Genomic DNA, 25,441 nt, shown 5'->3' with positions numbered 1-25,441 from the left:
GGATGCCTAATTTCTTCTTGTTGTTTCTTCTTTGTGCACAACTACTTAACAAACTGCAATCAACAACCAACCAGCATCCCAACAACCCTCGTAGGGTCCTAGAATTTATTACCCTCTGAAAAGTCCCCAGAATTCCAAACATCGCACAATCACAGCCGCAGCTGGCAAAACCATGCCCCCACCAAGAGCATAAGGCAAATCATAGTCAGCTGCTTCCGACAGTCCAAAGCAGCCCCATATCCCGCAGCTGGGATTAAAATGAAAACATATTCTTAGAATGTTTCTGTGTTTTTTGTTTGTTTTTGTTTTTCGAGACAGGGTTTCTCTGTGTAGCCTTGGCTGTCCTGGATTCGCTTTGTAGACCAGGATGGCCTTGAACTCTCAGCAATCCACCTGCCTCTGCCTCTCAATGCTGGGATTAAAGGCATAAACTACCACGCCTGGCTATTACTGTGTGTGTGTGTGTGTGTGTGTGTGTGTGTGTGTGTGTGTGTGTGTGTGTTTAAGATTTATTTATTATTTTATACAGTGTTCTATTTGCATGTACACCTGCATGCCAGAAGAGGGCATCAGATCTCATTATAGATGGTTGTGAGCCACCATGTGGTTTCTGGGAATCGAACTCAGGACCTTTGGAAGAGTAGTCAGTGCTCTTAGCCTCTGAGCCTCTGAGCCATCTCTCCAGCCCTATTTCTGTGTTTTTTAAAGGAACCAAAACCCTCACTACGGTATCCTCTGACCGTCCTTAACCCTGGCACTCACATGCTCACACACATGCTCACACTCACACATGCTCTCACGCTCACATGCTCACACTCACACATGCTCACACTCACATGCTCACACACACACTACACATGCTCACACTCACACATGCTCACATACACTCACATACCCCACACACAATGAATAAGCAAACACACAACAATAACAAAACCAGCTATAAGCCCAGCTCCTGCACGTGTCCTCCTGACCTTACAGGGTATTGCTAATCGACACAACCATCCACAGTGGCCTGAGGCAGCCCCCAAAGCAGGAAGGCACAAGGCAAGAAGCGCTCACCTGTCTGAAAAGCATCGGGAAGTCCTCTGCACTCTCAGCCTTGCGGATTCCTTTCCCTCCTCCACCCTCCGAAGCTTTGATCATCAAAGGAAACCCGATTTTCGCTGCTGCCTGAAGGAAACGGACAAAGAGGCCCCTTTAAAGGTGGCACAAGTCCAATAGCAGGGTGGAGGGAAGGCTATGTCCCACGCTGGCCTGCAGCTCCCACGCTGGCCCTGCACAGCCGGCAGCTACCTCCAAGCCTTCATCCACATCTTTGACGCAGCCCCGCTCATAAACATCTTCTGGGACACTGATGCATTTGCCCTGCTGCCGGCTGTCCTCTGTCCACTCCACTGTGAGACCTGAAGGGGACAAAGAGATTTGTGTCCTTCTGAGGACAGCAGGAACACAGCCCAACGGCGTAGCCACATGACAGCATCTGGCACAGGCTCCACATGTGGGGTGCAAGCCTGCAATTCCAGCTACTTGGGGGCCGAGGCAGGAGGATGCCGTGTTCTAAGCTAGCCCAACAACCTAGAGACCATCGCAAACCAAACACAAAAGTTCAGAAAGAAGCTCAGGGGCACAGTGTGAACATATGTGCCTGGGCCTGGATTCTGTCCCCAGGACCACGAACACTACAGGAGTAACATGGGTGTCTCAAAAGGCTCGAAGTCTATTGACTGGGACAGAAAGATGATAATTATGCAAAGGCAGTCACAGAATGAGCTGGAGAGACGGCTCAGCAGTTAGGAGCACTGTCTACTCTTCCAGAAGACCTGGGTTCAATACCAGGCACCCACACTGTGGCTCACTATTGTCTGTAACTCCTGTTCTAGGGTCCCGACACCCTCACACAGACATACATGAAGTCGAAACCACCAATGTACATAAAATAAAAAAAATTAAATTAAAAAAGAAATCACAGAGTACTTAGCTTATATCTGGGGCTGGCCCTGGGGCTCCCAGACAATTCTCCTGCCTCCGCTTCCCACCTATCTCAACACAGGAGGGCTGAGGTTTCAGGTGCGCACCATGACATCCTGTCTGTGCTGGGTTCTGGGGATCTAACTCAGCTAGATAGCAAGTTCTTTTCCTGGCTGAGCCACCTCACCAGCCAGATCTGGTTTTTAAAAGGACATGCCTAGAAAGTGGCTGAAAAGGAAACATCCATAGTGCCAGTAAGTGCCCCACATTGGCTCATGCAGGACTCTTCTTTCTTCCTCTTTTGTGTGTGTTAGTGTGTGTGTGTTAGTGCGAGTGTGTGAGTGTGTAAGTGTGAGTGTGTGCGTGTGTACGTTAGTGCAAGTGTTAGAGTCTGCGTGTGCAAATGTGAGTGTATATGTTAGTATGTGTGTGTTAGTCCTAGTGTTAAAGTATGTGTGAGTATGTGTGTATAAGTGTAAATGTGTGTGTAAGTGTGTGTGTGTGTGTGTGTGTGTGTGTGTGTGTGTGGTGGTAGTGATGTTTTGAGTCAAGGTCTCACACTTTGGCCTAGGCTGGCCTGAGACTCACTGTGCACTCCGAGCCTCCCGAACGCTGGGATTACAGACTTGAGCCATTTTCATGTCTCTCGTATGTTCTCGAGACAGGATCTCTCTGTGTAGCTTGGCTGTTTTGGGCTTGCTTTGTAGACCAGGCTGGCCTCGAACTCACAGAGATCGCCTACCTCTGCCTCCCAAGTGCAGAGACTTAACAGTGTGTGCCACCACACCCAGCTGAAGTCATTTCTTATTTATTTCTTATTTCTAAAATTTTTAAGCAAAATAATTTTTAAGCAGACACATTCCCATCACCCCGAAGGGCTGGATCCCTTACCACTTCCACTCCAGGGCAGGGTTGGGATCTGCAACGTCTGGGCTACGATGGTGGAGGCAATCTTGTCTCCCAGGGCCCACATAGCCTCACTGGGGGGACCTGCAGGGGCAGGGTGGGAAAATAGGATGGAGTCAGCCGCTGACAGGCAGAGCTAAGTGCTAACCCAGGGCACGGTGGGTGGCCAGGCCAGGAGAGCGAGGAGAGAGAGGAACATTCTCAGGTCTCTGCTCCGGCCCTCAGCGGCCAAGAGGCTGCTACTGCGCAGGTCAGGAGCCAGGAGGCCGCTACCAGCATGTAGGCCGTAACCCTGACCCAAGTGAAAACCAAGCTGTGTGGCTGACGCAAAGACTCACTTTGGAAAGATTCAAAACCCGGCAGGAAGGAGTCAAACTAGAGGCTCAAAGAACCAGATGGTGGCACAGCGAGCATTCCCTGTGACAGGCAGGACAGCTCGGCCTGTGCAACCAGCCTCCCCTCGTGAAGTCCTTCATCTTTAACCGGATACTCTGCTCTGTTCCACTCCGAATCCAGCACAGAGTATACAATGACCGTGGACTGGAAAGATTTTGGGTTGCATCTGGACAGAACCTGTACCGACTTTTTTTTCTGGTCTCACCTCCCTAACTGATATTATGTGACCCAGCCCGGACGCTGAACCAGTCACAGAGGCTGTGTTGCTTTATAGAAGGGGCATCAATGTCTGTGGGTGCTCCTGGAACCCAAATCCTGAGGGACACAGGACTGCCTCTGCATATGCAAAGCTGACCAACATGGCGACAAATGAAAGTCCTGAAACCCACAGGTCAGACATCAGAACTAGGAGTCATTTTACCTAACAAAAAAGTGAGGGGCTTTAGTCCTTCAAAAAGCAGCCCAAAGATACGGCCCTCTCAGACACGTGACCCTTGGGCCAACCTGGCTAGTTCCTTAATACCAACAGGCCCTGCTGCCCACAGCATCACTTCATTGCAACAGCCACAGCAGTGGTTCCTGTTGCCATAGTCCGGTCCACTCACTGCCTGCCTGCCACCCCTGCTGTCTGCGCCTCAAGAGGAAGCAACCTGATCTCCGCTCTGAAGAACAGTGCAAGACAGGCACACTGACCCAGCACCATCCCAACACTCTACCTAGGAAAGCAATCTCGTGCTTGCACAGCAGCTCCGGAAGTTTGGGGTTCTCCGAAGCGTGACCCCAGCCAGCCCACACGGCCTGCAAACACAGAGGGGTGAACGAAGATCGGCCCCCCAGGCCCCACCTGCCATTGCACCCAACACTCCCTGCTGCATCCCACCAGACCACCAAGAACCATAGGATGGGGTGATCCCGACCCTGACCCCGCCCTCATCCCCACCCCGCCCCTGACCCCGCCCCCCGACCCAGGCCCCGCCCCCACATCCCCGCCCCCGCCCCGCCCTTGGGAGCTGTGGCCGGTCACCTGCACAGGGATTCGCTTGGCGATGTCTATGATCAGCTCCACGTTGGCGTAGTTGTTGTTGTTGGGTCCTCCCGGGACAGGAACGTACTGATCCGCCATCTTGATGTACTCTACAATGAAACCGGAGAAAGCGGGAAGAGTCGCCCATAGAACAGCGAGGTGCAACGCGTTCTGCCCACGCACAACGGTGAAGACGATGTGGTGACAATGGGTAACGTGCACACACGTGCACACACGTACACACACACACGCAAACACACACACACACACACACACACACACACACACACACACACCAGAAGGAAATCGGAGTTTTAGCTATACGGCCATAGTTGTGCCTTAGAATAAAAGGGGGAAAGTCAGGATGGCTGCTATTCCTACTTAAGATTTGTCTTAACGCTTTATCGTTAAACAATAGAGTATTTGTTCGTTTGGGGACCGACCCACTTGCAGCCCAGGCTAGCCTCAATTCGATGAAGCCGAAGATGAACCTTGAAGTTCCGAGCTTCCTGCTTGTACCTCCCAAGGACTGGAATTACAGAGATGCACCACCGTGCTGGGGACTTTGTGTCGTGAGGACTCGAACGTGGGGCTCCGCGCACGTCAGACAAGTACTCTACCAGCTGAGCTACATCTGTATTTCTTATTGTATGTAAAAAGTACATAAACAGAATTTAGAACCAAAACCACTTTGTATGGGGTTGAATCTGTGCCAATTCCTGGGGACACCCCAAAAAACGTTCACCTTGAAATCACAGACTGCAGGCTCATGGACAACTCCCCTTCCTCCCTGTGGGCTCTGGAAGCTCAATCTGCTCCCTGTGAACTTCGCCCCCTGACGAGCTCTTCTGGTGGAATCCCGCCCTGACTGCCTTGTTTGTTTGCTTGCTTTTGTTTTTGAAACAGGATTTTTGTATCCAGATTAGCCTTGAATGCTTGACCCTCCTGCCTCAGCCTCCCATGGGCCGGATTACAGGTGTGAACAGATTTCTTTCCTTAGAAATGTACTTGTGGTAGGGCTGGAGAGATGGCTCAGAGTTTAAGAGCACTGGCTGCTCTTCCAGAAGTCCTGAATTCAATCCCCAGCAACCACATGGTGGCTCACGACCATCTGTAATGAGACCTGGTGCCCTCTTCTGGCCTGCAGGTCTACATGCAGGAAGAGCACTGCATATATAATAAATAAATAAATCTTCTTTAAAAAAAGAAATGTACTCATGGAAAACAGCAAGGATGGAGGGGGGGGGCGGGGGACAGAGTGAAGGATAGTCACCTAGCACTGTTTGGACCATAAGTTCAGAGCCAATCCGAAGATGAAGGTTGATGCATCGGACTGTGGAGTTCCCCAAGATCATGAAAAACGTCTGCAGTGGAATTTCCAGGTACAGACACAAAACAGAACAAAAAGTCAAGCATGGCTGGTCCTCACCCCCTGCTGCTCCCAGTGTCTGTGGAGCCATGAGCATCAGTCGCCGGGGAGGTCCCCGTGCTGCAGGGACCAACCAGTCTTCAGCCACCTTGTCTTCTCCGAGTTCTTTTAATGTCAGAGAAGATGAACAGAGCTACCAACAGGGCTCCGTGCCAGAGGAAACTGACCTAGCTTCTCCCTGAGAAGCCTGGGATGGTGTGGGGGTGCTGCCGAGAGGGAGATGGGGTACGGGGAGGTTACGCCGAGTGCTTTGAGAAGCAGCATAATCCGGCTGTGAGAGCAAGATACGTGTGGTCCAGAACCCAAGACTCAGCAAGAGGAACAAATTGGAGCCGGAGCCAACAGGAGGCAAACTATATGGAGAATATCAGTGTGGCGTGACAGGAGGCCCCGCAGGAGAATGGCATGTGCCGGCCGTGGGACGATATGCAAATGATGAACTTGTGTCCCTGTGCCTCTACTGCCGTGTCTGTTAACTGGGACCAAGTATGACGCCAGGCCATGTTTGTGCAGAGCCCAGCCTGTGTTCTCGAGGGACTGGGGACAGTGATGAGGTTGCTGGCACCAGGAAGGGCACTGCGGGCTCTGAGGCACGGCTTTCAGAGGTCACTCTGGATGCTGATGGAGGAGGGTCAACGAAAGGATTTAAAACAAAGAGTTGACAGTGATTTTTACAGTATGTTGCGTTTCAACAGGACCGAAGGCAAATAAGTAAGAGAAATTAACAAATAAAACACAGCACACAGGGCTGCAGGAAGAACAGCTAAAGAAAGGGTTGTGGGGATGGGAGGGAGGGGATTGTGAGAACAAGGGAGAAGTGGGCAAGGGGAAGAAACTAATTCATTTTGCTTCAAGATGCTATAGTGATGCCTACATGTTCTATAGTAAAGATTCATATGCATGCACACACACACACACACACACACATACACGCATGCACACACACACACACACACACGCATGCACACGTGCACACACAGACATGTGCATGCAAAACAAACAAACAAAACCCACATTAACAGCTAGAAATTCTGTATCTCTGGGGCCCAGGATGGACCTGCCTGGGCAGGATGGAGGAGGTGCGGGCAGGCAGAGACCAGAAAGCATGGAGCTGAGAGGCCAACTTCAGGTACCTGCGTTGGCCTTAAGGTCCTCAGGCGTCACCATGACGACGAAGCGGATGGCGCGTTCGTTGCGGAACATCTCATAGGCCCAGCGGCGGATGGAGCGCATACACTTGACCGCTGCGATGCCATTGTTGGCGATGAGCACCTGAAGGCATCACCCGGGGGAGGAGTCAAGCCCCGTCCTCAGGGTCACACGCCCAGCGAGGGTCAGAGGCGGGCTCAAACCCACGTCTCTCCAGACCCGTACTTCACAGGGCCCCTCGGCCTCTTCTGCGTCCCAAAGTCTCTGATTTGGTTTTTCGAAATTGTCAAGCACTCAGAAAACAGATACAGGTAGATCTCTGAGAGTTCAAGGCCAGCCTGGTCTACAGAGCAAATTCCAGGCCAGCCAAGGCTACACAGAGAAACCCTGTCTTGATAAATCAATAATATATAGTTTATGTGCAACATAATATATAATGAGCCTATTTTAATATATTATTGTGCGCAGACTCCCATATATGTACACATCAATACATTAACACAACATATCAATATATGTATACATAGTTAAATAATATAGTGTATTAATATACTAACATATGCGTGCTGGTGTGTATTAATGTGTGATATATAATGTGTTTCTAATAAATTTATTTGTAATAAAATATATAATAATAAAATAATATCTTATGCCTGCTAAGAAATAGGGACGGAGGAATTCCACAAGGTCCCGGCCCTAGATGAAGGAGCCAATGGCTGCTGAGAGGAAGAGAGTCTGTCCCCTCCAGGGGGCGCTCCTTCCTTCCTGCTTAAGTTGTCCAGTCCCAAGTGGTGGTAACTCTGGGAATCTGTAATTACGAGCAGCATTGAATGGGCTCAGTAGTGTGTGTGTGTGTGTGTGTGTGTGTGTGTGTGTGTGTGTGTGTGTGTGTGTGTAATAATTAATGAAAAGGTCATGAATTCGGGAGAGGGGGACACAGAAAAGTTAAAGGAGAAATGGAGGGCGATGTAGTTAGGATGAAGGTGCCACGTGTGATATTCTCAAAAAACCCTTTAACAGGAACTATGTTGTTTGTTTTTTTATTTTTCTATTTTTAAAGATTTGTTTACAGTGTTCTTCCTGCATGTACACCTGCAGGCCAGAAGAGGGCACCAGATCACATTCTAGATGGTTGTGAGCCACCATGTGGTTGCTGGGAATTGAACTCAGGACCTTTGTAAGAGCAGCCAGCGCTCTTAACCTCTGAGCCGTCTCTCCAGCCCATTTGTTTGTTTGTTTTTTGAAGACAGGGTTTCTCTGTGTAGCCTTGGCTATCCTGGAACTCGCTTTGTAGACCAGGCTGGCCTCGAACTCACAGAGATTCACCTGCCTCTGCCTCCTCAGCGCTGGGATTAAAGGCGTGCGCCACCACACCTGGCAACAATAACTACACACACACACACACACACACACACACACACACACACACACACACACACGTAATATATGCAGCTGAGGGCGTAGCTCAGTAGTGGGGTATTTACACAGAATGGAGTTTGACTGCTCAACACTAAAGAAAGACAACTAAGTAATTAAAATCTCTCAGGCCTGGAGAGATGGCTCAGTGGTTAAGAGCACTAGCTGCACTCCCAGAGGACCCAGGGTCAGTTCTCAGCACCCACACCCACAGGGCAGCTCTTACATAATCATCTGTAGCTCCAGTTCCAGGGAATCCGATGCCCTCTTCTGGCCTCTGCGGAAACTGCATGCACATGGTACATACACATGCTAAACACTCTCACATATAAGATATGCAACTCTTTTGAGCCAAGCATAATGGGACACACACACACACACACACACTTCCAGCACTTGGGAGGCAGAAGCAGGCAGGTATCTGTGAGTTTGAGGCCAGTCTGGTCTACATAGTGAGTTCCAAGACAGCCAGAGCTACATAGAGAGAGACCCTGTTGGGAGGTGGGGGCCAGATCCAGGCACAGTCTAGAAACTGAGCAAGAATTTCAAGGTCTTGAGTAGCCTGGGAACACAATGAGACCCTGTCTCAGAAGAAATAAAGAATACAAACTTCCAAAAGCAATTAGGCCTCTGGTCTCAAGCTCTCACTCACAGAGCTATTCCGTCCTGTGTGTAGCCCCACCCCCACCCCCGCTTCCAGTCCTGGCCTTGCTGCTGAGGGCCGGACTCCTCAGCAACTTGGGATGTACAGTCTCTGTCACACAGATGGGGAGGCTCACACCTGTGACCTGCCTGAGGCTTCAGCCAAGGCTCCTGGCCCAAGTACACGGCCCTGCTCACCCTGTAGGGAACAGCACTTGGGAAGCAACAAGGACAGGCTAGCTGAGGCCTTCTCATTGCTGAAGCAAGGCTTGGTCCAGAGGGAAGGGCTGGGGTGGTAGGGGAGGGCACACTCTGGGAGCCCCATTGGGGGGCCGGGGGACAGCTTTCACCTCTCATCCCCCAGTGGACGACATTTCCCACTGGACTCCAGCACTGAGGGCAAGCCAGGGTCAATTCCTAAGTCAGAAAGTGCAAGAACTCTGGGCAAAGGCTAGCCCTGACACTCTGAGAAGGCAACACCAGCCACAGAGGGGCTATCTGAGGCTAGCCCTGACACTCTGAGAAGGCAACACTAGCCACAGAGGGGCTATCTGAGGCTAGCCCTGACACTCTGAGAAGGCAACACCAGCCACAGAGGGGCTATCTGAGGCTAGCCCTGACACTCTGAGAAGGCAACACCAGCTACAGAGGGGCTATCTGAGGCTAGCCCTGACACTCTGAGAAGGCAACACCAGCCACAGAGGGGCTACTAGAGGCTAGCCCTGACATTTGGAGAACACAATTGCAGCCACAGTGGGGCTACCCAAGGCTAGCTGTGACACTCTGAGAATGCAACACCAGCCCATAGGGGTACTACCCAAGGCTAGCCCTGACACTCCGAGGAAGCAGCACCAGCCCACAGGGGTACTACCTAAGGCTAGCACTGACACTCTGAGAACACAATACTAGCCCACAGTGGGGCTGGCTGCAAAACAATTTCCCAGTGAGTCCAAATGCAGTGTCTAGAAGCAGGGTTCGGGGGTGGGAGGTGAAGGGTTGGCTCAGTGGGAAGAACGCTCCTGCCAAGCACTCGCAGAGTGGTGTCATGGCTCACAATTGTGAGCCAGAGGCAGGTGGTCAGAAGTACAATTCATCGTCTGGGGTTGAGGCCAACCTGGGATACACAACCCTGTCTCAAAACAAACAAAACAATTTCTAGATCTTTCCCAGGGGACTCTAAATCTGAATGTTGGGAGCAAGATGAGGAGCCAGCAAGCCAGGTTCAAATCCCCATGAGTGATCTCTCCTTGGCAAGCCAGGTTTAAATCCCCATGAGTGATCTGTTCTTAGAGAGCCAGGTTCAAATCCCCATGAGTGACCAGTCCTCAGTACCTTGCTGTCCTCACTTGCAAAGTGAGGAACTTAGCTCCTCTTCCTAAGCTACAACCTTGGACAACCTATGTCCACCACTGGGTCACAGCTTGTCATGAACGTAGCAGGAAAAACATGATAGAGGCTTGCTTTGTGAGGAGGAGCAGGGACCAAGGGCAACCTCACACATGGCAGAACTCGCTCAGTTGCAGCCCATCCATGACACCAATGCAGCCCATCCATGACATCACTGCAGCCCATCCATGACGTCACTGCAGCCCATCCATGACGTCACTGCAGCACATCCATGATGCCAAGGCAGTGCATCCATGGTGTCACTATAGCGCATCCATGACGTCACTGCAGCCCATCCATGACATCACTGCAGCCCATCCATGACGTCACTGCAGCCCATCCATGACGTCACTGCAGCCCATCCATGACGTCACTGCAGCCCATCCATGATGTCACTGCAGCACATCCATGATGCCAAGGCAGCGCATCCATGGTGTCACTATAGCGTATCCATGACATCGCTGCAACCCATCCATGACGTCACTATAGCCCTCACACCCCAAAGCACCTAGAGCCTCCTGACCAAGCCCAGGGCCCTTCTGAGGAATGGGCTAATCCACCCATGCTGGGGAGAGGGGTGAGAAGCTCCCCAAGCCAAGCACCCACTCAGCACCCAAGCAAGTGTCCCAGGAGGAGGCCTACTCTCCCTGTGAAGAACAGGCCTGGATCTGGGCCTCCAGTAAGAAAGGGGTCCACCCCCCACCAGCACAGAGAACCGCAGGGGTCCACCCCCACCAGCACAGGGGATCCCACGGTCCCACCCCCACCAGCACAGAGGATCCCACGGTCCTACCCTCACCAGCACAGAGGACCCCATGGTCCTACCCCCATCAGCACAGGGGACCCCACGGCCCCACCCCCACCAGCACAGGGGACCCCACGGCCCCACCCCCACCAGCACAGGGGACCCCACGGCCCCACCGCCACCAGCACACGGGACCCCATGGCCCCACCCCCACCAGCACAGAGGACCCCAGGGGTCCACCCCCACCAGCACAGGGGACCCCATGGCCCCACCCCCACCAGCACAGAGGACCCCATGGTCCCATCCCCACCAGCACAGGGGACCCCAGGGGTCCACCCCCACCAGCACAGAGGACCCCACGGCCCCACCAACACAGGGGACCCCAGGGGTCCACCCCCACCAGCACAGAGGACCCCACGATCCCACCCCCACCAGCACAGAGGACTCCCCTCTACCTTCTCGATGACCCGATTGCCTCCGAAGCGGGTGACAAACTCGGCTGGGGAAGCGACAGTGAAGTCTCTGTGCAGGTCCAGTCTCTTGTGTTCATGGCCTCTTTTCACCAGGTGGAGTCCAGACATGCTGGGCCTGCAGAGAGGAAAGAGGGGGGCCATGGAGGGGGGCCTGGGGAGGGGAGCCATGGCGGGGGGGGCCTGGGGCCTCCAGACAGACTCGGAGCCTGGCGCCGTTGGTGTTGGCCAATGGCCAGAGAGAGTGTGTGCACACACACTCAACACACACACACATGCATACACACACCCTCTACAACACTTTGCACACACACCCTGTACACACACACATACACATGCCTTGCACACACATATGCCCTGCGCACACACATGCATACCCTGCACACACACACACACACACACACACACACACAGGAGAAATATGGAAACACAAGGAGACTCAAGGCCACAGAATGCTGTCCCACGAGCCTGTGCCGCTGCCCTGTGGTAACTCAACTTTTACTCAACATGTCCCTGATTTGGGAACTTACAACAGGGACAGGTGGCCTGTGACCAGGAAGGGGAGACACACATCCTGGTTCTGCATCTAACACCTGCCAAATTCAGTATGCATAGCTTTCACCAACTTTTCATATAAAACTTTTATTTTATTAAAAGCTGAAAACAAATTTATTTTGTTTTGTTTTGTTTTTCCAGTAGCCTTGGCTGTCCTAGACTGACTTTGTAGACCCGGCTGGCCTCTGCCTCCGTCTCCCAATCAGGCTGGAATTAAAGGCGTGCACCACGCGCCGAGTCCACTGAAAACAACTCTTAGGAAACGCAGCACAGTTGTCCTTGCAGCTCAGTGTTCCTTCCTGCACACACAAACACACCTTCCTTCCTAGCCTAGGCCCGGAAGAACGGCTCCTGCCAGGAAGAGGGAGGGTCCACCTGGCACCCAGGCAGGGGCTGGAGAGACTTGCAGGCTCAGAGGACTGCATGCTCCTGCAGAGGACCCAGGTCCTCCCACTGTCTGGAACTCCAGTTCGGGGAATCTGACGCCCTCTTCTGGCCTCTGTGGGCACTGCACACACATGCTGCACAGACATATGCGGAAGTGAACACTCATGGTATAAAACAAAAATGAACAGAATCTTTTTTAAAAAGACAACTTGCAGAGGGTGGTGGCTCGTGCCTTTGCCTTTAATCCCAGCACTCAGGAGGCAGAGGCAGGCGGATCTCTGAGTTTGAGGCCATCCTGGTCTACAGAGTGAGTACCAGGACAGCCAGGGCTACACAGAGAAACCCTGTCTTCAAGAAAAAAATAAAACAAAGCAAAAGAAAAAAGAAAAAAAGAAAAGAAACCTTTATAGACAGTTGTGGATAACCAACTGCTGAGGGTTTAGTAAACTTAAAAATGTGAAAACAAAAGAAAAGGCCAGGCGTGGTGGCACACACCTTTAATCCCAGCACTTGGGAGGCAGAGGCAGGTGGATCGCTGTGATTTCGAGGCCAGCCTGGTCTACAAAGCGAGTCCAGGATAGCCAAGGCTACACAGAGAAACCCTGTCTTGAAAAGAAAGAGAGAAAAAAAGAAAAAACGTATTACAAGAAGACAGGATGGCTCAGTGGGTAAAGACACCTGCTCCCAAGCCTGACGATCTGAGTTCAATCCCCAGGACCCACCTGGTAGAACACAAGAACCAACTCTTAAAAACTGTCCTCTTACCTTCACAGGGTGCCATGGCACATGCACACACATACATGCACACATGTGCACGTGCACACACATGTACACACGAACCCATATGTACACCGTACGCATGCATGTACACATGAACATGCACCAAATAAATAAATACAATGAAATGTACACCTGCAGGCCAGAAGAGGGAATCAGATCACATTATAGATGGTTGTGAGCCACCATGTGGTTACTGGAAATTGAACTCAGGACCTCTGGAGGCGTAGTCAGTGCCTTTAACCTCTGAGCCATCTTTCCAGCCCAACAGTTATTTTTATAAGGGTTTGGTGGAGTCAAAATTGGGTCCCTCAACTTACGATCCTGACCTAGCCATGTCCCCAGTCCAGATGCCCTCTCCTGAATGATCTCTTTGTTTCCAAAGCCATAGCTACCCCCACTGTCCCCGGAAGTACTCAGTTTCCCCACCTGGAATATGGGGACAACAGCACACACACCCTTCAACAGGGCAGCATGTTTACCCAGGATTAAGCAAGGCTGCCCAGGTCATCAGCACAGGGTAAGCAAAGGGCTCCGTGGGGGGCTGGTGCACCCTGAATAAACTGTCACACCAGGGGCGTCAGGTCCACCTGTTCCTTAGCCAACAGGAGCAACACACTGCTCACCGAACCCATTCCACAAGGTCCCCGCCCTTGCCTTCCACGACCTTCCCTGACAGGCTGAAGTCGTCCTGCGTCAGAAAGTCAGGCTCCTGCCGCTCTCAGACACACAACCCTTCCACACCATGCGACTTGGTAGAAATGTGCAATAAGCCGGGCGTGGTGGCGCACGCCTTTAATCCCAGCACTCGGGAGGCAGAGGCAGGCGGATCGCTGTGAGTTCGAGGCCAGCCTGGTCTACAAAGCGAGTCCATGATGGCCAAGGCTACACAGAGAAACCCTGTCTCGAAAAACCAAAAAAAAAAAAAAAAAAAAAAAAAAAAGAAATGTGCAATAAAGAAAAAACTCCGGGCCGGGCGTGGTGGCGCACGCCTTTAATCCCAGCACTCGGGAGGCAGAGGCAGGCGGATCGCTGTGAGTTCGAAGCCAGCCTGGTCTACAAAGTGAGTCCAGGATGGCCAAGGCTACACAGAGAAACCCTGTCTCGAAAAACCAAAAAAAAAAAAAAAAAAAGAAAAAGAAAAAAACTCCATTTTGGGGTCCAGAGCCATCTGTGGCATCACTATGATTTTAGGCTGCTGACAGAATCCTTTCATTAGGTAGGTTGCAAACACATCCCTGCAGACAGCCAAGGGGGCAGGCAAGGATGCAGCCATGACCTCGTGTCAGGCCCCTTCTCCGGGCTATTTTGATTCTCTTTGACAATGCTGAAGGTCAAACACCGTTGCCTCCAGACAGACGACCTTCCCCTGGCACTGGAGCCAGCTGTCCCTATACCCAGCTAAGCCTTGACCTTACACAGAAGGACGGGGGGGTGAGGGCCGAAATGTTCCACAGTGGCTTTGGAAATGGCTTTGAGTAACAATCAACAGCAAAGATGCCAGCCAAACACCAGGCTCAGTCAGCTGCTGGGCATGAGACCAAGCGGCGCTGTCCTGGGAGGAGAGGAATTCAATGTTTTCAAGGGCGTACGGTGCCCTGGAACTTCCCGCTGCCTTCTTCCCTCTCTGTGAAGGAGAGGCTGCCATCTCTTCTCAGTAATGAGACAGAGGTTCAGAGAGGTCAGCTGACCTCAAGTCGTGCAGCCAGCGAGTGGCAGAGCTGGCAATCCAACCCTATCCAAATATTGATTAGGGCACAAAGACAAACACTGCAACGTCGCTTCTGGAAATAAGAGTGTGGACATGGGCAGCCGGGCGTAGTGGCGCACGCCTTTAATCCCAGCACTCGGGAGGCAGAGGCAGGCGGATCGCTGTGAGTTCGAGGCCAGCCTGGTCTACAAAGTGAGTCCAGGATGGCCAAGGCTACATAGAGAGACCCTGTCTCGAAAAACCAAAAAAAAAAAAAAAAAAAAAAAAAAAAAAAAGAGTGTGGACATGGGAGCTGTCAAGCAAGGCGCTTCTGCTCCCCAGGAGGATGTGTGCTGGAGACCAGAGACATTGCTCAACCCCGTATAATGCACAGGATGGTCCCCAAGCACCAGTAGAGCTCCAGCTAGGAACCCCGAGTGGCCTGGAGCACCCCCTCAAGCTTCTAATCCAGAATCAGCCGCCTACCACCTACACGACCCTGGATGCCCCTCTAGTAAGTACCCTGTGCCTCCTCTCGCAGGGATCTGAAGAGGGGAGTGGTGGTACACACATGAAATTCCAGCACCTCAGAGACAGGAGGATTGTGAGTTCAAGGCCACCCTGAACCACATGGAAAGTCTCAACAAAATAAGTTCGAGAAGGGCCAGCCAACCTGATGACCTAAGTCTGAGCCCCTCAACCCACAAAGTGGAGGGGATGAAACAATTCACTCAAGTTGTCCTGGCCTCCACAGGGGTGCTTTGGCATGCACACCTGTGCACACATGTACACATGGATGTGTGCATGCACACACACAGAGCACATACAGACACACACATAGAAATAAAAATAAATCTTATGAACAACTAGGATACCAGATAAGTAGACCTTTGGTGATTTCTATTTAAATTTTTAATTAATTTAATTAGATGCATTTATTAATTTATTTGGGGGTAGGCTGCATGTACTTCCATGCACGTGGAGAGGTCAGAGAGCAACTTTTGGGAGCCAGTTTTCTCCTTCTACCGTGTAGATTCTGGGAATTACCTGCTGAGCTGTCTCACCAGCCCAACACTCGGGAGGCACCCTCCAGATGCCTTCTGGGATGATACGAGATCAAGGGTGAGCAAACAGGGCCTCTGGGCCAAACTCAATCTGCTGAGAGTGGATTTAACAGATTCAAGTTGTAGGGGAGGGAGGGGGTCTGAAGGAGTCTATATTGTGACACCGTAAGGAATTATATAAAGGTCCTGTTTCGGGTCCCTTAGAGGAACACAGACAGGCCCATTTAACTGTGTGGCTGCTGCCACAGAAAACAGCAGTGAGTAGCGATAAGAGGCTATATTGTCACAAATCTGAAAGTATTGACTATTTGGCCTTTTAGGAAGACAGCACACTGACCTCAAGCAAGGCTGATATGGCAGGCTTTTGTATTGATGCCTGAACACTGTGACCCAGCACTCAGAAAGTAGAGGCAGGAGGGTCAGGAGTTTAAGGTACTCAGGCCAGCCTGGCACACACCTTTAATCCCAGCACTCAGGAGGCAGAGGCAGGTAGATCTCTGTGACCAGCCTGGTCTCCAAAGCAAGTCCAGGACAGTCAAGGCTACACAGAGAAACCTTGTCTTGAAAAAAGAAAACAAAACAAAGGAAAGAAAGAACAGAAAAGAAAAAGAAAGGTTACCTGAGCAGAAATAGCACGGTAACACAATGGCGATGAGGCAACCCTGAGCGGCACTGAATAACTAACGTGCAGGCAGCATATACAGAATGGATACAGTGGAGGAAAAGATGCTTTGCATCCCAGATGGGATCTCACAAGACCTCATCACACCCCTCAGGGTGCGTCACGGGTTGCCAACAAACTAATGAACTATGTCTAGAATCCTTAACTCAATATTTTCAGACCATGATTGATAGATAGCAAAACCACAGGGAAGGCGAGGCTGCTGAGCTGACCGGATGTTCGCCTACACACCGGACCAAGAGTTCCTGGAAGGCGCAAGTCGTTTTTCCCGAACACAATATGTCCCTTCTTGTTTCCAGAGGTAAGTTTTCTACTCGGGGCGCGTACAGTGGAGCCTTAGGGACCAGGTTCCTCTACACCAGAAAGCAGCACAGAAGGAGGCGGAGACTCAGCTACCGACTGCTGCTGGCAGAGCTGTTCCGTATCGCAAAGAGGAGACACGCTTGGCTATCCGCTGCATCTAGTGGCTGCTTGCACGTTTTATTTACCTTTTTAAAAAAAAGATTTATGTATGTATGTGTGTATGTATTTATTTATTATGTATAAAGCGTCTTGCCTGCATGTAGGCCTGCAGGCCAGAAGAGGGCACCAGATCTCATTATAGATGGTTGTGCGCCACCATGTGGTTTCTGGGAATTGAACTCAGGACCTTCGGAAGAACAGCCAGTGCCCTTAACCTCTGAGCCGTCTCTCCAGCCCCTGCTTGCACATTTTTAAAGAGCATCCATTTCCAGGAACACTCCGGACCCGGTAAAAGCATGGTGTATAGAGCAAGGGTTGGCAAGTCCCAGCCAGTTGATACCTCAGAGCCCAGCCTCTGTCCACTACTCAGGGCTTCTAGCAAAGCCCACAAGTGGAGCCACAGGCTTTCCAGAGACCAGTGAGTGAAGCTGTGTGCCAATAAAACTTTATTTGTGCACTCTGGCCTTTGAATGTCTCCCAGTTTTCACACAAATAGTGTTCTTCTCTTGAATGTTTCCAACTATTTAAAAACATAAGAATCATTGCTCTCAGGCCAGATAAACACGGATAAACTCATAATTTGCAGAGCCAACGTGGGGAAAAAAAACCTAAACAGGGATTACAATACAATAAATTCTGTATGGTTCAATTTTATAAATTAAACAACTGCAAGCCGGGCGTGGTGGCGCACGCCTTTAATCCCAGCACTCGGGAGGCAGAGGCAGGCGGATCGCTGTGAGTTCGAGGCCAGCCTGGTCTACAAAGTGAGTCCAGGATGGCCAAGGCTACACAGAGAAACCTTGTCTCGAAAAAACCAAAAAAAAATAAAAAATTAAAAAAATAAATAAATAAATAAACAACTGCACTGAAACAAGACTTGTCAAGTAACTGCTGCTGACCCAGGTGAAATTATATCTTTACTTCTCTTTTTGTTTATGTATAATTTTTCTGAGTTTGTTCATTTGTTTGTTTGGGGCTTTACTTGTGTGGGTTTTCCTATATAGCCCCAGCTGGCCTCAAACTCAATCCTCCTGCCTCAGCAGTGCTAGGATTACAAATGTGTGCTACCCTCAGGATAAAAGGCTGGATTCCCACCAACAAATATAGCCTCCTTCCGGTGACTGGTTTAAAGTGTAATAAAATAAAAGGGAAAAGGGAAAGAGACAGTCAAGTGAGGGGGCCTAGAAGCTCCTCCTAATCAGTACATTCAGAAAACGGCCTTAAAGAAGCCGGGCGTGGTGGCACACGCCTTTAATCCCAGCACTCGGGAGGCAGAGGCAGGAGGATTGCTGTGAGTTCGAAGCCAGCCTAGTCTACAAAGTGAGCCCAGGATGGCCAAGGCTACACAGAGAAACCCTGTCTGGAGAAAAGAAAAGAAAAGAAAGGAAAAGAAAAGAAAAGAAAAAGAAAACGACCTTAAATACAAGGCCTGCTCAGGGTGCCTGGTTTCTCCGGAGGCTTCAGCTTCAAAAGCGTTGCCTCCCACAGATGTAGTTTTCTCAAGGCCAAAGGGACAAAGACGGAGTGAAGGGTGGCGCGACTCGGAGATCAATCTTGAGGCACCTGTGTGTTGGACAATGCTCTCCAAACAATGTCCCTGGGTGCCCACCTAGGATGCCAGCTTGAGAGGTTGGCTCCTTCCTAAGGCGGCCAAGCTAAGCTCACATCTCCTCGGGAGGAAGAAGGGGAAAGGCAGGGTGCTCAGGAGCAGACAATGGACGGGGAGGAGGACATAAGTGTGCAAAAGCAGTTGTTAAAATCGCGGGCTTACTTACTTTCCTGTGAGCTCAGGAAAACAGACCTTGCTCTTGGCAGGGCTCATGTTGCCCGGCCCACCGGCCAATCCCAGCCTGCTCCAGCGGGGATGCGCAGTTTGCACCCCCTAATCCCCGGAAGCGAGCCCCGCTCCCAAGGCACAGCAGGGGCGCCAGGTCTCCACCAGAGGCAGAGGCCTCCTCCCGGAGGGGCTCTGGCCGCAGCTTGCGACAGCTGTGGGTCCCGGGACAGTGCGCCTCGCGGGCCATCCCGAACTGTTTCCGACTCCTGGAAGACCAAGCCAAGGCCCGCCTGGCCACGCCCTGCCAGAGCCACAGCCCCGCCCAGGCCACGCCTCCTGCCGGACTGCCAGGCTCCGCCCGGCCCTCCCTGTCCCGCCTATGCCACGCCCCACAGGCCACGCCTCCCGTCCTGCTCCCGGCTGCGCTCAGGCCACGCCCCCAGGAACCTGTCCCATCCAGGCCCCGCCTCCCCCGGGCTGTTCCTGTTGTCCTACTCCTCCTGCCCTGACCTTGAGGTCTCTGGGTGTCTCTCATCTTCCTCCCTAGCGCCCTCAGAGAAGTCACTGTTTAGGTTCTAGACTCTAGTCCCAAACATTGGATACGCACGGTAGGGATCGGATGAAAATACTGAAAACTAGACGGACATGGTGGCACACGCCTTTAATCCCAGCAGTTGGGTGGCAGAGGCAGGCGGATCGCTGTGAGTTCAAGGCCAGCCTGGTCTATAAAGCAAGTCCAGGAAAGTCAAAGCTACACAGAGAAACCCTGTGTCGAAAAACCAGAAAGAAAGAAAGAAAGAGAGAGAGAGAGAGAAAGAAACTACTGAAACTGACTATCAGTCCCTCCTGTGCCCTGCCAACCGGCCCTCAAGAGCTTCCAACAAGCACTTTAAAGACTTTTAAAGTTACATTTATTTATTTATTTATTTATTTATGGGCGGGGAGTGGACCTTCCTGAGCAAGTGTGGAGATCAGGGAACAATTTGTGGAAGCCGACCACATGGGTTCTGGGCATTGAACTCGGATTATCAGGCTTAGTGGCAAGCGCCTTTACCCTGGGGACCATCTCACTGCTCACCAGGACCCCTAAGCATCAACAGAACGGGGGAAAGCCTGGGAACCCGCCCTGTCTCATCCTCACCTCACTTTAGCGTCACAGATGAGAAAAGCAGGGGCCAGAGATGCACCTTACTCATAGGGACAGGGCTGTGCTTAAGATCAAAACAGCCAAATGATCCTTGTGAGGTGGGCGTGGCGAGGGCGTGGCTTAGTGGTAGGTTCCCGCAGGCACCTGCCCTCTGGGGTCTATGCCCCAGGTCTCCCTGGGGCCACTAAACACCCCTCCGCCTCCGCCTCCTTGTGAACTGCGACCCTTGCCTGGTTTATTCAAGAATCCAAGGTTAGATGTGCCCTGACCAGACAGTTGAAGGGGGAAAAAAATTAGTGAGCAAAATTCTCAATTTGGATTTTTTTCTAGAAGTTTCCACCATGGTTTTAACTTCACCTCCTCCGCTCTAGAGAATCTAAGGCTCAGGAAATAACAACAACATTACCGTTTTTTATCAAGCCTGTTGGTTCAGTAACTAATTCCCAAATTGGATTTTCTTTGACCACTATGTCTAGTTCACACTGATATGATAAACACTAACAACATGGGGTTGCTTACATTTTATATAAGTAAAATTTTAAATTGGCCAGGTATGATGGCCCATGCCTGAAATCCCAGAACTCAGGAGCCAGGGGTAGGAAGATAGAGACTCAAGGACACCTTCTGTTACACAGGAAGGCCAGCTTGGGCAGCACAAGATCCTGTCTCAAAAAAAGAAAAGAAAAAGAAAAAGATGAAGCCAGGCAGTGGTGGCACACTCCTTTAATCCCAGCACTCGGGAGGCACTGTGAGTTCGAGACCAGCCTGGTCTACAAAGTGAGTCCAGGACAGCCAAGGCTACACAGAGAAACCCTGTCTCAAAAAACCAAAAGAAAAGAAAAGAAAGAAAGAAAAAGATGACTAGAAAGTGGTTCAGTGGGAAGTTGCTCACTGCAAAATCATCAGGGCCTGAGTTTGGATCTCTCAAAGCCAGGTATGGCAGTAGGTGTGTTTCACTCAGCTCTGGAGTGGCAGAGGCAGGAGGATGCCAGGAGTTTGCTGGCCAGTCAGTAGACTGAAACAGAGCCTCAGGATCAGTGAGAGACCTTGCCTCAAGATAAGGGCAATGAAATGGCTCGGTGGACAAAAGCGTGACATTCTGAGTTCAGCCCTCTGAACTGACCATAGAGTTGCTCTCTGACCTCTACACCTGCACTATTGCATGGGCATGCTCCTGCCATGCACACACGTAAGCACACACTTGCACTCACACACACACACGCGAGCACACACACACACACACACACACACACATCACCAATTAGAACCCTGGAGTAGTCACACCTGTAGTGACTGTACCGGTTTTGGTTTCAGAGGGGAGTTGATAGTAGGTGGCAGAATTTGAGATTATGCTGGGTAGCATCACTGGGGATTAGTTTACTATGGAAGGAAGGAAGGAAGGAAGGAACTGCTGTCTCTTAGGAGGCATGGAGACTAGTAGTCTCTCTTTGCAGACTCCTGTGATCCCCTGGGGTTCTATAACTGGTAACTAGTCACCCACAAGATCATCTTTCCCAGCTGGGCTGAGAGCTCTAGGAAGCCATTTTCCTGGCATGGGGCACTGTGCATCCAGCAGGTGTACACAGCAGGTGCACACAGCAGGTGCCAACAACAGATACACACAGCAGGTGCACACAGCAGGTGTACATAGCAGGTACACACAACAGGTGCACACAGCAGGTGCCAACAACAGATACCCACAGCAGGTGCCAACAACAGATACACACAGCAGGTGCTAACAACAGATACACACAGCAGGTGCACCCAGCAGGTGTACACAGCAGGTGTACAATCAGTGCTTCTGAAAGGAGGGAACAGGAAGCAAAGAATTCAGGCTTTGCCTTCTGCTCTTCCACATGGCTACCCTCAAGTGTTAGAAGATCAGAGGGAAGATCCAAGGAAGGATGGAAATCCCACTGCAAGTCAAGAACACAAATCTTCCGCTAAGTTTTCTCCCAATTCCCAATATGAAGAGAAGGTCCATTACCTCATAGTGGGCGTGTGGGACTCAGGATCACTTGTGTTCAGTGCAACCTCCGGGGACAGGGTGCCCAGGCTAGCCCTGCTGCCCTTCCTGGATGTGTCCTTGAAGGAGCCAGCACTAGGGTCCTCATCAGAGGAGTTGTCATCGAAGGAGCCCAGGATAAAGTTGGTCATCAGCTGCCTCTTGATGCGAGCCTGCTTCTCGTCCTCTCGGGACGGGGGCATGGCTTGCTGGCCTGGAAGCCTGGCTGGGAAGGACAAACCATTAGCATCTGGACTCTCTGGGCCTTGGGCCGCTCTACAGTTGGTTTGGAGATCTGGGGAGGGCCAGGTATCATTGGAAGATAGTGGGTTCCTCGGAGGCTTCCGGTGTGAGGGTGGTGGGGAGTTCCTCTGCTCACTGGCAGCACTGGGACCTCTGTGGGAGGCCAGCTCCTCCTGGTCAGGAGTCTTTGACGGGGAGCGGCAGTTGCCATGTTTTTGCAGCGGCTCCTCTGACTTGTCCAAGCCTGGGAAGGACTCCTCGCTTGAAAGGAGGCTCGCTTCCACCTTACTGTTGGTGAGCGCCTTAGAGTCTGTCATCTTCCCCCAGATTTTCAGCCAGGAGAACGTCAGGTAGGAGAAAACCAGGCAAGTCAGAAAGAGGAGCAAGACCATTCAGACAAGCTGTCAAGAGAAGAGAGAGAGTTTACAGTTAGTATCAACAGGTTTCTCTCTGTGTTAAGCAAGCGGACAACAGTATGATGAGGCTCTACTCAGACCTCAGCTCCGTGCCCTGTAGCCCAGGGCGTGTTCCTAACCTCCTGGCGTGGGCATACTCTGTGGTTTGAATGTGTCCTCCCAAAGCTCATGTGTGATCCCCAGTGAAACAGGACCAGGAAGCAGTCAGAAAAAAAAAAAAAAAAAAAAAAAAAAAACATGGTGGCGGGAGGTGTGCTGTCACGAGCACGGATCTCCTGCCCATCTGCTTCCGCCGTGGTATGAGGCGCAAGACGATTCTCACAAAACACAGGCTTTTCAACGTTGGGCTTCCCAGCCTCAAACCAGGAACAGAACGTATATATATTCTTGGGCCTGGAGAAACGGCTCAGCAGCTAAGAGCACTGGCTGTCCCTGCAAGGACCTGGATGATTATTCCCAGCACCCACACATTTATCTATAACTCCAGTTTCAGGGCATCCTATGCCCCCCTGTGACCTCAGAAGGTACCAGGCATACATGTGGTACAGACACATGCAGGCAAGACATCCGTACAAATAAAATAAAAATAAATAAGTCAGGGACGAGATGCCAGGCCTCAACCCTACACAAAGAACTATAGGCAACTAAGGAAAGCTGCGAGGAAAAACAGCCTTCCCGAGGGAAGAACACGTAGCTGGTTATCCCGTACCACGTCGTCAGCCCTGAAAACACACACAGGCAACATTCGATAGGCTGAGTGGGTGGTACTTATGTAGTCAGGGATGTGTGTGTGTGTGTGTGTGTGTGTGTGTGCGCGCGTGTGCGCGCACGCACGCGTGTAACAACAACTAATTTAATTCTTTTTTTTTTTTTTTTTTGGTTTTTTGAGACAGGGTTTCTCTGTGTAGCCTTGGCTGTCCTGGACTCACTTTGTAGACCAGGCTGGCCCCGAACTCACAGCGATCCGCCTGCCTCTGCCTCCCGAGTGCTGGGATTAAAGGCGTGCGCCACCACGCCCAGCTACAACAACTAATTTAAAAAGAGGCCATGAATTGAAAAAACAGCAAGAAGAGGTCTTTGGGAGAGTTTGGAGAGAGGAAAGAAAAGAGGAAATGATGCCATTGCAGTCTCAATAAATACTTACAAAATAAAAACAAATCTTTCTTTAAAACAAAATTAAATAAATCTTCTTAAAAGACATGCCTGTTCTTTATGAGTCACATAGTCTCACATGTTTACGATCACACACCAGCACATTCTCAACATGAGCCACACATGAGAGAGAACTAAAGAGTGTAATTACTATAACGAATGCTGTTCTAGAAACATGATCTATTGCATCAAAACCATGGAGACTATTCAAGTAGTCCTTAAGGCACGGCATGGTGGCGCCGGTCCTTAACCACGACACTCAGGAGGCAGAGGCAGAAGGGCACCAGTGAGTTCCAGGCCAGCCAGGAATACACACTGAGACTCGGTTTCAAAAAACAAAAGTCAAAAATATCTTTGAATGGACGGATAAAATGTGGCGCGTTTCCACACAGCGGGATGTGCCAATCTAAAGAGACTAGATGGACCAGACCGTCGGATTTCCTGCTTCAAAAAGGAGTTTGTTGGATGTTTAGGGCCGATAAGGCTGAAGACTGATTGCCCCAATGAAGGAGAGAATCCGGTGACTGTCTGCTCTCTCTGTCCTATGCAACTTGGAAGTTGCCTGCCAGCACTTCCTTTATTAGATTTTCCTTCTTGGGTCTCTGATGGGATTGAAGACTAGATAGCCACAGTGTTACTAGAAGCTTTAGTTTAAGAATTAAAAACACATTTATAGATTGATAATTACAATTTCTCATAAAAAAAAAAAAAAAAAAAAAAAAAAAGGACTCTCTTTGGTAAGATAGTGGAATACTTTCTCTCAGGTTAACAAGTATAAAAAGAAGAGCCAGGCATGGTGGCGCACACCTTTAATCCCAGCACTCGGGAGGCAGAGGCAGGCGGATCACTGTGAGTTCGAGGCCAGCCTGGTCTACAAAGTGAGTCCAGGATGGCCAAGGCTACACAGAGAAACCCTGTCTTGAAAAAACCAAAAAAAAAAAAAAAAAAAAAAAAAAAAAAAAAAACAAGTATAAAAAGACTTGGTTATGTACTTGATACCTGATGATTATGTATATGTGTATATGTGTGTATATAGTTCTTAATTTTTTTAAAAGAGAAGGGGGCTGTGTGGGAAAGATTAAGCTTTGTCACAGGTGGGAACAGTCTTGGCAGGCTTTACCCTTGGGGCACCCCATGAATACCTTGTGACAGCCATCCTGGGCCTGGAATTCAGGAAGCAGACCTGGGAACCCCAACTGGGCTATTGTTTTTCTAATTGACCCTCACCAGGAGAAGGAGACCGCCCTTCCCATGCGACTCAGGCAGGTGGAGAGGAGAGAACAACAGGCTCAGCCCGGGCTTGGGTGCGTGTGGAGCAGCAAACAGGCTGGACCAGCACGCGGGCCAGAGAGACACCTAAGGACCCGTCCCGTGGAACGGATACCGGAAGGTTCACTCTTTTGTCCCTTTAACCTTTTTTCCTTCTTGTGTAAGCTAGTTGGGTTGTATAATAAAGTTTAATTATTAAAAAACAGAGCCAACAGCGGGACATTATCCAGCCACAGCGGGAAGGAAGTATGACCCACACTGCAGCATGGCTGAACCCGAAG

The 25,441-nt window shown here is 50.8% G+C and overlaps 1 protein-coding gene across 1 annotated transcript in view; it reads right to left on the bottom strand.

The window, feature by feature from the left end:
• Acacb (acetyl-CoA carboxylase beta) overlaps nucleotides 1–22,721 on the bottom strand; it is a 90,832-nt gene extending 68,111 nt beyond the window's left edge. Inside the window, exons 1-8 of the mRNA XM_051161704.1 lie at nucleotides 22,063–22,721; nucleotides 11,520–11,652; nucleotides 6,860–6,998; nucleotides 4,298–4,407; nucleotides 3,990–4,071; nucleotides 2,863–2,961; nucleotides 1,297–1,406; nucleotides 1,063–1,173 (exon numbers count right to left, since the gene is read on the bottom strand). Coding sequence (XP_051017661.1) covers nucleotides 1,063–1,173; nucleotides 1,297–1,406; nucleotides 2,863–2,961; nucleotides 3,990–4,071; nucleotides 4,298–4,407; nucleotides 6,860–6,998; nucleotides 11,520–11,652; nucleotides 22,063–22,715 — 1,437 coding nt within the window. The 5' untranslated portion in view covers nucleotides 22,716–22,721. The remainder of the gene's footprint in view (nucleotides 1–1,062; nucleotides 1,174–1,296; nucleotides 1,407–2,862; nucleotides 2,962–3,989; nucleotides 4,072–4,297; nucleotides 4,408–6,859; nucleotides 6,999–11,519; nucleotides 11,653–22,062) is intronic.
• Between the last annotated feature and the right edge of the window lie 2,720 nt (nucleotides 22,722–25,441).

The sequence above is a fragment of the Acomys russatus genome, chromosome 19, assembly GCF_903995435.1.
Source record: "Acomys russatus chromosome 19, mAcoRus1.1, whole genome shotgun sequence".
NCBI lineage: Eukaryota > Metazoa > Chordata > Mammalia > Rodentia > Muridae > Acomys > Acomys russatus.
This window is presented reverse-complemented; position numbering and strand designations above follow the sequence as displayed.